Consider the following 14455-nt stretch of genomic DNA (forward strand, 5'->3'; position numbering starts at 1 on the left):
TGTCTCCTATGCGTCCACGGTCCATGCTATACCGAAACGATCCTACCTTTACTAAGGTATTCCATCATCTACCCCCACAAACGTAACAATATTTTTGTGTTTAGTTCTAATTTGAGCAGCCATTTATTGCCTGTCTAGGTATAATGGTCAACTTAGGCCTAGCTCTATACCTGTCAGCTTGGGCCTTACTTGATGTAAATCATAATATGACTCTACTGCAAAGCTGCAATGAGCCGGCGAAGCCAAAGCCAAAGCCTCCTAGTTTACAACAAACATACAAAATACAAAACAAAATACAAACAAAACATAAAAAATACAAAACATACAAACATACAAACATACAAACAAAATAACAAAACAAAATACAAAACAAAACAAAACATACAAAATACAAACAAAATAGAAAACAAAAGATTACAAAACATACAAAACACAAAAATACAAAAACGGACAAAAAATATTTGATGCCGTTTTCAGCCCCCGAAACGCGGTAATTAATTTTTTTGGAAATATTTTTTCAATTGGTTCTCATTGGTTGGTTCTAATTGGTTCTAATTGGTTCTAATTGGTTCTCTCGAATCTCATTGGTTCTGGTGTTTAATGAAGATTTCGTTGAAGATAACCAGGGCCCGTGCGGGCCCGGGGAATGAGGTTGGTCTTAAAGTATTTTAATTACAAATTAGAGGTGCATAAGATTGTGAAACAAACTCCTATTGAACGTTTTCGCAATTTTTTATGCATACTTCCGCATCCGCAAGATGGCGGCCTTCATGGAGCGATTTGGTGCGTCAAAGCTGCGAAATTCTCAAAGGATCCAGCAAAATCTGGCTTATCAACATAATACGCGTTCATTCACAACACCGGCTTCGCCGGCTATTAGCAATTATAATCTTTGTTGGTGCAAATGTTGCAACTGTTGCTGGTTTGTTTTCTTTTCTTGTCCTTTCACCTCAAATACCATGCTACTTTGGGCTGCAACTGGAAGAACTTGTTTTTCTTTACAACCAGAATTAAAAACTTAGAAATGGCAAGAAACCCACAATTTCAGTTATGATCATTGCATGACACGTTGTATCACCATGTGGGAAAGATGGTAAATTCCGAAGTAAACAGTGTCACAACTTCCTCCTGTACGACTTGTAGAGAAACTATTCCACAAATTACATGACTCTAGGATCTCTAGGACTTTAGGTCTAATACAAATGCAATAGGAAAGGTATGTGGATATTGGGCAGTGTTTCGAGACAAGAATACCGTCTTCCATCAAACAAACTCTATTGTCCCCATCTGCCATCGAACGCCCTCTATTGTTCCTCTCTTCCATCAAACAAACTCTTGTTCTCATCTTCCATCAAACAAACTCTATTGTCCCCATCTTCCATCGAACAAACTCTATTGTCCCCATCTTCCATCGAACGCCCTCTATTGTCCCCATCTTCCATCAAACAAACTCTATTGTCCCCATCTTCCATCGAACGCCCTCTATTGTCCCCATCTTCCATCAAACAAAGTCTTGTTCTCATCTTCCATCAAATGCCCTCTATTGTCCCCATCTTCCATCGAACGCCCTCTATTGTTCCTATCTTCCATCAAACAAACTCTTGTCCCCATCTTCCATCGAACAAACTCTATTGCTCCCGTCTTCCATGAAACAAACTCTATTGTCCCCATTTTCCATCGAACAAACTCTATTGTTCCCATCTTCCATTGAATGTCCTCTATTGTTCCCATCTTCCATCGAACAAACTCTATTGTCCCCATCTTCCATCGAACGCCCTCTATTGTCCCCATCTTCCATCAAACAAACTATATTGTCCCCATCTTCCATCGAACGCCCTCTATTGTCCCCATCTTCCATCAAACAAAGTCTTGTTCTCATCTTCCATCAAACAAACTCTATTGTCCTCATCTTCCATCGAAAAAACTCTATTGTCCCCATCTTCCATCAAACAAACTATATTGTCCCCATCTTCCATCGAACGCCCTCTATTGTTCCTATCTTCCATCAAACAAACTGTTGTCACCATCTTCCATCGAACAAACTCTATTGTTCCCGTCTTCCATAAAATGCCCTCTATTGTCCCCATCTTCCATCGAACGCCCTCTATTGTTCCTATCTTCCATCAAACAAACTCTATTGTCCCCATCTTCCATTGAACGCCCTCTATTGTTCCTATCTTCCATCAAACAAACTCTATTGTCCCCATCTTCCATCGAACGCCCTCTATTGTTCCTATCTTCCATCAAACGCCCTCTATTGTCCCCATCTTCCATCGAACAAACTCTATTGTTCCCGTCTTCCATCAAATGCCCTCTATTATCCCCATCTTCCATCGAACGCCCTCTATTGTTCCTATCTTCCATCAAACAAACTCTTGTCCCCATCTTCCATCGAACAAACTCTATTGTTCCCGTCTTCCATCAAACGCCCTCTATTGTCCCCATCTTCCATCGAACAAACTCTATTGTTCCCGTCTTCCATCAAACGCCCTCTATTGTTCCCATCTTCCATTGAATGTCCTCTATTGTTCCCATCTTCCATCGAACACCCTCTATTGTTTCCGTCTTCCATCAAACAAACTCTGTTGCTCCCATCTCCACCGAACACCTTCTATTGTCCCCATCCTCCATTGAATGCCCTCTGTTGTCCTCATCTTCCATTGAATGCCCGCTATTGGCTCCATCTTGCTGATTGCATTGTACAAGTCCAACCACCTGAAATGCATTGTGTGCAACAAGGTTACATTCGTCTAGATTTTTTTAAGTCAGTGGTTGTATCACTTATATGGTATAATTCGTTTTACAAAACAAAGCAAAATAAAAGTTTTCTTCCCATCAAGATCCTCCGGATGTATGGCTCTTTGCATCACACGCTTTTCACAGCCAATCAGGGACACACCAAGGCAAAACATGGGTGCCTCCATATAGCACCAAGCTGCAATTGCTTCTTCATACTTAATTGTTTTGATGTAAGAACATGAATAAAAAAACAAAAAACAAAAAAACAACCAATAATCTAATTTCGAGTTTCTCTTTTCAGGGCCCGACCACACGTGACACAGAAACAAACACTCATTTTGCAATAGTGAACTCCGGCCCTCACCTGACCTTGCGTAGCTATCTAGCAGACCACTAAAATCTTGGCACATCTCAGCAGGTTTACATCAAAACATGATAGGGCTTGAGCGGCTGGCTCACACCCAACGGTCGATGCCGGTTGGTGAGCTCGTCTGATATCATCGTCTGAATGCTCTATCTGCTTTTCAAAAATTCAGAGGCGACGTGTCGTTTGAAATTTGATTTTTATGTTGAAGGCTCCAGGCACGGACTATATAGTCCTCATCCAGGCAAGGCCTTAAATAAAAGAGAAGAAAAGTGTATGATGAAAAGTGTATGATGTGTGCTTGCAAGAAAGAGAGATTAAAGCTGGCCCGGTAGCTATAAGCTCCACATATCGAGCGCTCCACATGAAACTTGGTAAATGAACTCACCCCTAATGTATCACCCCTGACATATCCCCCCTGAGGCCCTGACGTATCACCCCTGACATATCCCCCCGGACGAATCCCCTTCTGACATATCACCCCTGAGGCCCTGACATATCACCCCTGACATATCCCCCTTTGACATATCCCCCCTGACGAATCCCCCTCTGACATATCCCCCCTGACGAATCCCCCTCTGACATATCACCCCTGACATATCCCCCCTGAGGCCCTGACATATCACCCCTGACGAATCCCCCTCTGACATATCACCCACTGGCATATCCCCCCACCCCCTGACATATCTCACCCCCGACGTATCCCCCCCCCCCCGAAGCATCCCCCGCCCCTTACGTATCCCCGCCCCCTGACGTATCCCTGCCCCCTGACGTATCTGTGCGTCTGTATCTATATCAGCAATATTTATTATTCACGTTGACGGTACTGACCAATTGCGTGCGCCCGTTTGGTTTGGCCCCTCCCTCATCAATTGGTCGTGGCACTCAACAATTGGGTGTGCCCTATTTTCCGCTCACTCGTCGATTGGTCGCGGCACTGACAAATTGGGTGTACCCATTTTTCCCTCACCCGTCGAATGGTCGCGGCACTGACCAATTGAGTGTGCTTGTTTTTCCCGTCACTCGTCGAATGGTCGCGGCACTGACCAATTGGGTGTGCCCATTTTTCCCCTCACTCGTCGATTGGTCGCGGCACTGACCAATTGGGTGTGCCTGTTTTTCCCTTCTCTCATGGATTGGTCACGGCACTGACCAATTGGGTGTGCCTGTTTTTCCCTTCATTTGTCGATTGGTCACGGCCCTGACCAATTGCGTGTGCTCGTTTGGTTTGGCCCCTCCCTCATCAATTGGTCGTGGCACTCAACAATTGGGTGTGCCCTATTTTCCCCGCACTCGTCGATTGGTCGCAGCACTGACAAATTGGGTGTACCCATTTTTCCCTCACCCGTCGAATGGTCGCGGCACTGACCAATTGAGTGTGCCTGTTTTTCCCATCACTCGTCGAATGGTCGCGGCACTGACCAATTGGGTGTGCCCATTTTTCCCCTCACTCGTTGATTGGTCGTGGCACTGACCAATTGGGTGTGCCTGTTTTTCCCTTCTCTCGTCGATTGGTCGTGGCACTGACCAATTGAGTGTGACTGTTTTTCCCTTCTCTCGTCGATTGGTCGCGACACTGACCAATTGGGTGTGCCCGTTTTTCCCTTCTCTCGTCGATTGGTCGCGGTACTGACCAATTGGGTGTGCCTGTTTTTCCCTTCTCTCGTCGATTGGTCGTGGCACTGACCAATTGAGTGTGACTGTTTTTCCCTTCTCTCGTCGATTGGTCGCGACACTGACCAATTGGGTGTGCCCGTTTTTCCCTTCTCTCGTCGATTGGTCGTGGCACTGACCAATTGAGTGTGCCTGTTTTTCCCATCACTCGTCGATTGGTCGCGACACTGACCAATTGGGTGTGCCCGTTTTTCTTTCCTCATTTTCCATTCGCCCTTTTTCTCACCTTGTGACTCATCCTGTGGTGATTACAATATTGGTCGTGGTGCTACCCTTGACAATTATTTTACGTTTCTTTGACACGAAGTGGCCATCTGTGTTCGATGGACCGACACGGCTACTCCCGCCCAGGCGGTGGGGGTGACCACTCGTTGAGAATATAAAAGGAGGATCAATTATAAGAGAAAAATATTGCAAATAATATGAAAATAACATCCATTCTATTAAAAAAAAAATCATATTCAACATGTTGGCTGAAAGCGGGGTAACGTGACAGAGGTTAAAAAGACAACGCACTGATTGGTGGATAGGGAGAGTGGGGGTAACAGTTGGACACAATAAGCAAGGGAACGAACAAACATGAAAAGAGGAAAGTGAGGAGGGGAATTTGACCGTGGCCGTCATATCCAAGACTAAAGATGTGATGCTCCTTCGCCTGAGAATCACCGAACACCGAAAAGCTCCCTAGGCTGGCATCCTGTAATGGGGTGGGGATTTCTTTAATAGGCACTTTAAAAATGACATAATCCACCCCAAAATACTCATTGCACATGCGCAGAAACCATGAAGAGTTTGGGGCATACATAAAATGTATAGTGGGTCTGGGATAAGGATTGTTGCTTGGAATGGCTCACCAAGCTTTTGTAAGAAGCCAAAAATACTTGGAAAAAGTACCTGAGAGAAAGGACTGTGTCTCTGCACAACGAAAGACTTGAAACTTTGAGAACGTTACACAACGCTCTGACGGATCGCTGCGAAGGGCATATTGGCTTGTGCATGTACAGAGTAAGTTTAAAATGATGATATTTACTATCTATATAATAATAGCATAAGGACTCGACTTTGTTATCCCTTTTACGCCGCACCCAGTGACCCGATGCCCACGGCACTAATGGATTTACGATCTACGAACCGCGCTCTTTGTTTATCACGTACAGCCATACTCGAAAAATCTGAATTAGCCAACGTTGGGGCCCAAAAGCATCCGATTAACTGCCGATACGACGCCATCTTACGACGCCATCGTATTGGCGTCTGCTGGGCGAAGGCGAAGCAAGCCGTCCGCCGATTGGACAGGCGAAGGCGAAAGCAAGCCGTCCACTGACTGGACAATCCAGAGCATGCATTTGTGCCGGTGTCGGCGATCGTTGTTCATATACGCACTCTTCATTCTCATCTTTCTTCCTAACTCTTACTCGGACAAGCAAATCCCCTATGCCATCCATAATGGTACACTCTATCCATACACCACATCCTCCCTTCCATGGATGTTCCATGGGTTTCGGCTAGTTATTAGTATTAATCATGTTGGAAGGGGGAGGGGCCCAGAGGAGGATGTTATAAATACAGTATATACGAGGGGCAATCAATAAGTAACCTTAAAATATTTTTCACAACCTGTTTATTGCATGTACGTGTATAACTGTTATTTTTCAACATAATCTACATTGCGTTCAATGCATTTTTCCAGCGCTTTACTAAGGCCTGGATTCCTCTAGAAAAAAAAAATATTTTGGCTGCTTGTGTAGCCATTCGTGCACCGCCTCTTGGACCTCTTCGTTGGATCGGAAAGTGGTTCACCAAGTGCCTCTTTAAGTGGCCCAAAGATGTGGAAATCCGAAGGGGTGAGGTCTGGTGAGTAGCGTGGATGAGGAAGACACTCAAAATGCAGGTCCTCGATTGTTGCAGCTGTAGCGCAGGCGGTATGGGACCGAGCATTGTCATGTTGCAGCAAATCATCGGTACTGAGTAGTCCACGACGTTTTGATCTGATTGATGGTTTCAGATGATTTTTAAGGAGGTCGCAGTATGACGCACTGGTGACTGTGGTCCCTCTGGGCATGTAATGCTCTACAAGTGGGCCTCGACTATCCCAGAAGAGCGTCAGCATCACTTTTCCAGCGGACGGCTGTGTGCGGAATTTTTTGGGCTACGGTGAAGCTGAATTGCACCACTCTTTGCTTGCTCTCTTCGTTTCTGCCTGAAAGTAGTGGACCCAGCTTTCATCCCCAGTCACTACGCACTGTAAGAAAGTATCGCCTTCTGTTTCGTAAAGTCGCAGAAGTTCTTCACATAGGTCCACTCGCCGTTCTTTCAGTTCGGGTGCGAGTTGTCGAAGCACCCACCTTGCAGACACTTTGCGGAACCCCAGCACATTGTGAATGATATGGTGTGCTGAATCATGTATAATATTCAATTCGGAGACCACTTAATGCAGCGTAATGCGACGGTTTCCCCTTTGCACGCGCTCAACTCCTGCAACCATTTCTGGTGTGTTGGCTGTGTGAGGCCGGCCAGAGCGAGCAGCGTCTGCCACAATGGACACTCCACTTTTGAACTACCTGTCCCAGTCGTACACCTGCTGCAGCGATAAACATGCGTCATCAGATTCCATTTTCAATCTGCGATGGATTTCACTGGGATTCACACGCTCACTTCCCAAGAAACGGATAACAGAATGTTGCTCCTTCCTGGTGCATGCCTCATTGCCTCAAAGGGGAGCCGCTATCTTGGAACTGCTCAACTGATGCTGTACGCTCAGTTGCCAGATCTAAAACAGGCAAAACTCTTACCCATAGTATGTTATATCATAGTATGTTATATAAAATACCCTCTTACCCATAGATATAACATATATCATCTACAACTACACACATTACATTCTCGAATTTATATCGCCATTTTAAGGTGTTGACTGGCCCTCTAATATTTGTTTGGTTCCAGGGCCACAAGAGAATTATACTAGATTTTTGCATCCATTGGTAAAAGTTGAAGCGTGCGTGTGTGTGTGTGTGTGTGTGTGTGTGTGTGTGTGTGTGTGTGTGTGTATTGCCCTGTTGCATTCATACGTCATTTCAAAAGTTATGTATTGCCCTGTTGATGGGGGAGAGATGATGGTACATGGAGACAAGATGGCACCCCTTATACATAGACTGCAGAGCTGTGAGTAATGTCATGAAGGCTGGTCAATCTCGACAGGTTAGGCAATGTTTTTTTCCTGGGAGGAGGTACTGATTTTGTCCCCTCTGTGGAAGCGTCCCATACATTTACGTCCTCTTATATATGCGAGGGATGCGCTCCTGAAAGCTTGCGTATAACGAATATTACTTTTAATGCAAATCATAGGGATGCGTGACTGAATTTGACTTTCCCCCGACTCCATGTAGAAGAATAACCACCTTTAGAGGCCATTCTCGCCTGCAGGGCAGGGGTTGGCCTTTTTCGGGCACCTTGGTCCCCTTTTTGAAGCAATGTTTTAGGGCCGGATGCTCTTCCTGCTGCCAACCTTGTTAGTCACCTCTTGCGACACACAGGGAATTACTAGTGAACTGGTACTCAATTTGCCGACCTCGGAAGGATGACAGGCTGAGTCAGTCCCCCTGGCATTAATTCAGCGATCGACCGGGATTCGAACCCAGGATCCCAAGCCGGCACCCTAACCGCTAAGCCAACAACAGGCTCAATTCCATGTCTAAAACAACAAGCATTCTGAGTATTGCGCTGCAATACATGTCCCCTACCGTCAGTCTGTCGCCTGGAAAACTGTTGGGAAATTACCAAAGTTCAAAGTGCCATAACTTTGTTAAAAATGATCGAAACGTCGTGAAGTTTGGACTTGATCTGTAACTTATCATGAGGAAACCATGTACCAAGTTTGAAATCATTAGCATTAAGAGTTTAGAAAAAAAGTCCAGAAAACTGTTCTTTGCATGACGGACTGACAGACGGAGGGATGGAGTGCAAACCTATAGTCCCCTCCGGTGTACACCGGTAGGGGACTAATAATGACTCATCCCATGATATGTTATTCAAACAATAACAACACAATAATATTATAAATGTACAGTATGGTAAAAACAAACAATATTAAAACGACAGGAGTTTTATTAACCAACTAAAGCAATTATTTGGTGGTGGTGCTGTGTGGCAGCCAAGGTTGAATGCTTGCCCGACCACCGACGCATCGTCACCACCATACAAACGTCTTAAAATCAGATTTTTGCTCGAAAGATAGTGATGTCCTCTTCCTCTTAGGAGCAGCTGGGGTAGGTGCTTGATGGTGCAGGACACTTGGAGGCCATGGTTAATGCGAGAAAATGTGAGAGTAAGCCAGAGATTTACACACTAGGATGGACAATGCGAGAGTGACGATGGTATGTACAGCAACACCACGCCGCTCCCACAGTGCCCCACGCATGACAACTGAACAAATTATTCCGCAGAGACAAATCACATAGTAGCAAGCTTTTCTTGCATATATTGAAGTTCTGGTCGAAGTGGGTCCTCGCATGCTAGCGAATTCGCATATACAGATAACTTGCTGTACTGCATACATTCTATTGCTACATTTCAAATATTGAGGAATTAATAGAAAAACAGGTATCAGGTTGAAAACAGGCATCCAACAAGGTAGTTGGTGAATAAAGCTGCTATGTAAATGGAGCTACAGTGAAGATCAGGAGCAATCAGCACAGGTCCAGAGGGTGTGGGGGCAGCAGCTAAGGAAACAAGCTCAGCTCTCAAAAGGTTCAACATCAAGCCTCAAGGTATTCAAAGTTAAAGATGAAACTGACAATCACATAGCGTTGGTTTAGGCACATCTAACAATACAAGAAGAATTTCCAGGAAATTAAAAACTGTCAATGATAAAAGTTGTCTTTAACAATCGTTTATTACAAAATATACACAAAAAAAAAAATCTCTCCACGTGTAGTTCACAACTACTTTGTATTTTAAGAACTTATTCCAAGAAAAACGTGTTAAGAGTGAATGCTCAAGACAGAACCGCAACATCAAGCACTTGATCCCTGTGCCTTGCATGGGGTATGGGGGAGAAACCCTCAATGTCTGGGGTTCGCATGGCTGTGTGAGTCGGGGTGGCAGTACGAAAGATGACCTTCCCGGATGGAGTAGTTGGAATAAGGTTGGGTGGCATCAGTATTTCAGAGGATTCCAGTTGTCGGCTGGCAAAAGGACTGGAAGAGATATGGTCCTGTTTCGGCAGGTCGTGGGGAATGAACGAGAGAGCAAGGGGGGAGGGAGAAATCAGCTCGTGACATCGGTAATACAACCTAGTTAGGGTGGTACATGATCAAATTATGGGATTTTCAGGAACAGCGTGGAAGGTGGGGAGAATCCTTGTGATAAGGATCTAGTGAAAGAAGCTTGGTTTGAATATCAGCTCAATAATCTGGATAAACTGAAAAACAACTGATTATCTCACATTAGTGAATGACCGTGAAACTGTGGATAAGAGTATAAATGTTTCTAGGCATGACAAATATGCATCGGATGCCTTACTGTGTTAGAGGTAGGCACGTCCGAAGACGCTTTCGTTTCACTGCCTCCACAATTCTTGCGAGCACACAACGGCACTTGTTGAACCTCGTCTTTTGCGTGACTGCCAGGAAGGGCCGAGGATTGAAACAGTGGGATCGCTTGTGGAAGAGATTCAGGTACGAGAGGTGAGACACTTGGGGAGACCAAAGGCGAGTCGTACAGGCTGCTTGTTTGTGACATGTCTAATGGGCTGTCGAGGAACAGTTTTCTTCGTAAAGATATACTCGAGTTGGAATCGTTTGCAGGAGCACAAAACTCAGCTGTCGTGTCGATGGCGTCGAGGGGGAAACAATGAAAGGACGTTAGGCAACAACTCAGCAGGACATTTGGGAAGAAAAAAACCCAAAATCTTAAATATGATCCACACCAACACGATAGTGTGAAAACAAGGTAAGTATTGTATGTTCTTACCCAAAATAGTCTCCAAATCGACCGATGGTGGGACCGAAATGAGCGTCTGGCAAGAAACTTTAGAGGAGAATAGGAAGAAACACAAAATTTTGTGAGCAACTGTGAACAGAACAATGAGAATAAAAAAAACCATCTTATTCATTGCAGGTTCATGACGAGAGACGACACAAGACTCGGAAATGTGAAAAGGTTACATTCCGATGGCACGCAATGAGGCCTCACCATCTGTCATGACCTGAAGACTGCAATTCATTTGAATAAAAGACTCTTCTGCAACGGTGTTCCCTGCAAAGACAAATTGGAGATAACCTCAAGATTATTTACAGTCAATTATTAAAATGTCATTTCCTGCCAATATACATGATGAATAGCTAGCAGAAAACATTGTACATGCACTGTATGTACAGTCACGTGAAACAGTAAGTACACCCCATGTAAAGTTTTGACTTTTTCAACATATTTCAACATACAGCTATTTGATCTTCATTTCAACAATACTGATAGATAAAGGTGATATAATATAACAAATATCATGAAACATTTACATTTTGTAGTCCATTGTATAATTTAAATAAACATCAATGCAAATTTCGCATGTGGAAAAAGTAAGTACACCCTTGGCGGTATTGTCCCCTTTGGTATTGCCCCCTTTGGCAGAAACAACCTGAAGTAGGCGTTTCTTATAACTGTCTACCAGTCTCTGACATCGACTGGGAGAAATTTTTGCCCACTCCTCCATGCAGAATTCTTTCAGCTATGCGATGTTTGAGGGGTTTCTTGCATGCACAGCTCATTTCAAATCCCCCCACAACATCTCGATGGGATTTAGATCTGGGCTTTGACTTGGCCATTCCAGAACCCTCCATTTCTTTCTTTTCAGCCATTCTTTGGTGGATTTACTGGTATGTTTCGGGTCATTGTCATGTTGCAAGATCCACCTTCGGTTGAGCTTCAACTTTCCGACAGATGGCCTCACATTATCCTCAAGCACCCTCTGGTACAATGAAGAATTCATAGTGGATTCTATGATGGTGAGCTGCCCAGGCCCTGATGCAGCAAAGCTGCCCCAAACCATATTTCCACGACCATACTTTTAAGTTGGTATCAGGTTCTTGTGGTCAAATGCTGTCTTTGGTTTTCACCAAACATGTCTTCTGATACTGTGGCCAAATAGCTCTACCTTTGACTCATCTGTCCAGAGCACATTGTTCCAGAAGTGCTGGTCTTTGCCTCAGTGTTCATTGGCAAACTTTAGTCTTGCCCTGATGTTCTTTCTGGACAGCAAAGGTTTCCTCCTGGCACACCTCCCATGCAGATCAAATTTGTGCAGCCTCTTTCTAATGGTAGACTCGTGCACTTTGACATCAACAGTGGCAAGAGCTACCTGTAGGTCCCGTGATGACATTCTGGGGTTCTTAGAGACTTCTTTCAGCATCTTGAGGTCTGCTCTCGGGTTGAACTTGCTGGGGCGGCCTGGCCTGAACAAGTTGGCAGTTGTTTGGAATCTTCTCCACTTGTAGATGATCTTCCGGACAGTCGAATGAATGATATCAAATTGTTTGGAGATCTTTTTAAATCCCTTCCCAGACTCGTAGGCATCTATAACCTTCTTTCTGAAGGCCTCAGAGAGCTCTTTTGATCTAGGCATGGTGACGCCGCACACTTCAACAACAAAGAGCAAACAAAACTAAATGTCTGAGGTTTAAATAAGACAGGTTCCTCCAAGATCCTCTCCAACGATGTTCTAATCATTTGCACCTGAGCTGGTGCACCTGATTCTAATTTTAGGTATTTGAAGTAGTGATAAATGTAGGGGTGTACTTACTTTTTCCACATGCAAAATTTGCATTTATGTTTATTTAAATTATACAATGGACTACAAAATGTAAATGTTTCATGATATTTGTTATATTCTATCACCTTTATCTATCAATATTGTTGAAATGAAGATCAAATAGCTGTATGTTGAAATATGTTGAAAAAGTCAAAACTTTACATGGGGTGTCCTTACTTTTTCACGTGACTGTATATTGTTATGGATCTGGTCTCGGGGATAAAATGGAGATAGATTAGTATCGTTATTTCATAGTGCATGTTAGAAAAAGTGTGATGTGATTAGCATAATTAATTAAATGTGCTGAGCTCGTGTTTAGATAGATCTAGTCTACCCTGCTATGCCCAGTGTTTGTATCTAGGCCCCACTTTCCCACCTCCATAGAATCTTAATATTTCACCGTTGCATATTTGTCTGCATCAGCAGCAAAGCCCCACACCCATCAATGATGCAACCAGCAGCCACAAGCTGCATACGCAATGATGATTACTTATGATGGGGTGAAGGGTGATGGTCTGAAGTTGAGTGTCAGTTGGCACCATTCTAATGAATTTGGGTAACAGCAACAGTTTTGACTATGCAGGATGGAGGCCTTCAAATAAAGACCCAGAAAAGAGCAGATAATCAAGTCATGAAGATTAACGCCTTGATGCTGTTGGCTCTGGTAGCTGTGGAGCCGTCGAGATTGGCTCGGAATTCCTCCTTATGGGCAGGAATGAAGCTATGTTGGAGGGAGTTTGCAGCCAAGCGCATATAATGGGTAGAGAGGAATATGAGACCCTCACGTTTTCTGGAAAAGAGTTAAGGCATTGGGTTTTGGAAAGAGCAGAATCCTTTCTCAGCCTGATGCCGTGGAAACAAAGGCCTTCAAGATCATTGGAATCTCCTGCAATGAAGCTGTGTCTATGGGCCTATCAATTTCCCATCACTGACAGGTCTGTTGTTGAAGGCTTCAGTCACGGATTATATAGTCCTCATCTTGGACAGGCATTAAATAAGACAACTGCATTGAGAGTAAAGTGAAGAAAGAAAGAATAGTCTAAAAGTTTTTGAGAAAGTAATTTTAAAAATTTGCTTTTTGAAAAGGGGAAGGTCGTAAGTGCTTCGAAATACATGGGAAGGTAAAGAGTTCCAGAGTTTGGCAGTGGAGGGGAAGATACAAACATCATAATGGGCCACCATTGAGTTTCCAATGGCCGCACAATAATCACGAGATGTAGTGGCTTGTCGAGTATTGCATGGTCTCGCTAATGGCGGAGGTACACAAGCAGCAAATTATTGGGAGCAGAAACCGGAATAACTGTAGAAAAGAGAAAGAAAGCCAACTTTGTGGCATAATTCGAGCAGGTCGAGTTTTTAGGTCAGATTGGGAGAGTTGATAAATCGGAATTAATTTGCATTCAATTCTGTCCAGTAAGTATGTGGAGCTAGAACCTCCCCAGATGTGAGAGCAGTACTCTATACGTATACGAGGACGAATCAATCGTTTATATAGTTGAAGCAACTGTTCAAAGAAGAAGAATCTTCAACATCTGAACCGGACTCCTGGTTTATTTGAGGCAGACATAGCTATTTGTGTAATGTGTGGATTCCAAGATAAATTTGATGTTAGGGTAATACCTAGTAGGTTTATTGTATCACATGTTGTAATTGTGGAGTTTTCAAAGAAGATTGGAGAGTTGAGAGGAGTTTTAGAGAGAGATGGGAAGAAATCCAGTTTTCGAAGCATTAAACTTAACGTTTGCCCCCCTTGCATTTGCCCCACTGGGAAATATTATCCAAACCCGTGTTTAAAGAGTTGGCTGTGATGAAACAAAGTTTGAAACATTTGACCAAGTCTCCCTTGATATTGTTACTTATTACCGTGTTGTTGG

At 43.9% G+C, this 14455-nt stretch overlaps 1 protein-coding gene across 1 annotated transcript in view; it reads right to left on the minus strand.

Moving 5' to 3' along the window:
• Window positions 1–8863: 8863 nt before the first annotated feature.
• The window catches only part of BORA (BORA aurora kinase A activator), a 54362-nt gene continuing 48770 nt past the window's right edge, over window positions 8864–14455 (minus strand). The window contains exons 6-9 of the mRNA XM_068122137.2: window positions 10970–11032; window positions 10748–10804; window positions 10298–10596; window positions 8864–9989 (exon numbers count right to left, since the gene is read on the minus strand). Of these exons, the coding sequence (XP_067978238.1) occupies window positions 9771–9989; window positions 10298–10596; window positions 10748–10804; window positions 10970–11032 (638 nt within the window). The 3' untranslated portion in view covers window positions 8864–9770. The remainder of the gene's footprint in view (window positions 9990–10297; window positions 10597–10747; window positions 10805–10969; window positions 11033–14455) is intronic.

The sequence above is a fragment of the Myxine glutinosa genome, chromosome 7 (genome assembly GCF_964187855.1).
Source record: "Myxine glutinosa chromosome 7, kmMyxGlut1.1, whole genome shotgun sequence".
In the NCBI taxonomy this organism is placed as follows: Eukaryota; Metazoa; Chordata; class Myxini; order Myxiniformes; family Myxinidae; genus Myxine; species Myxine glutinosa.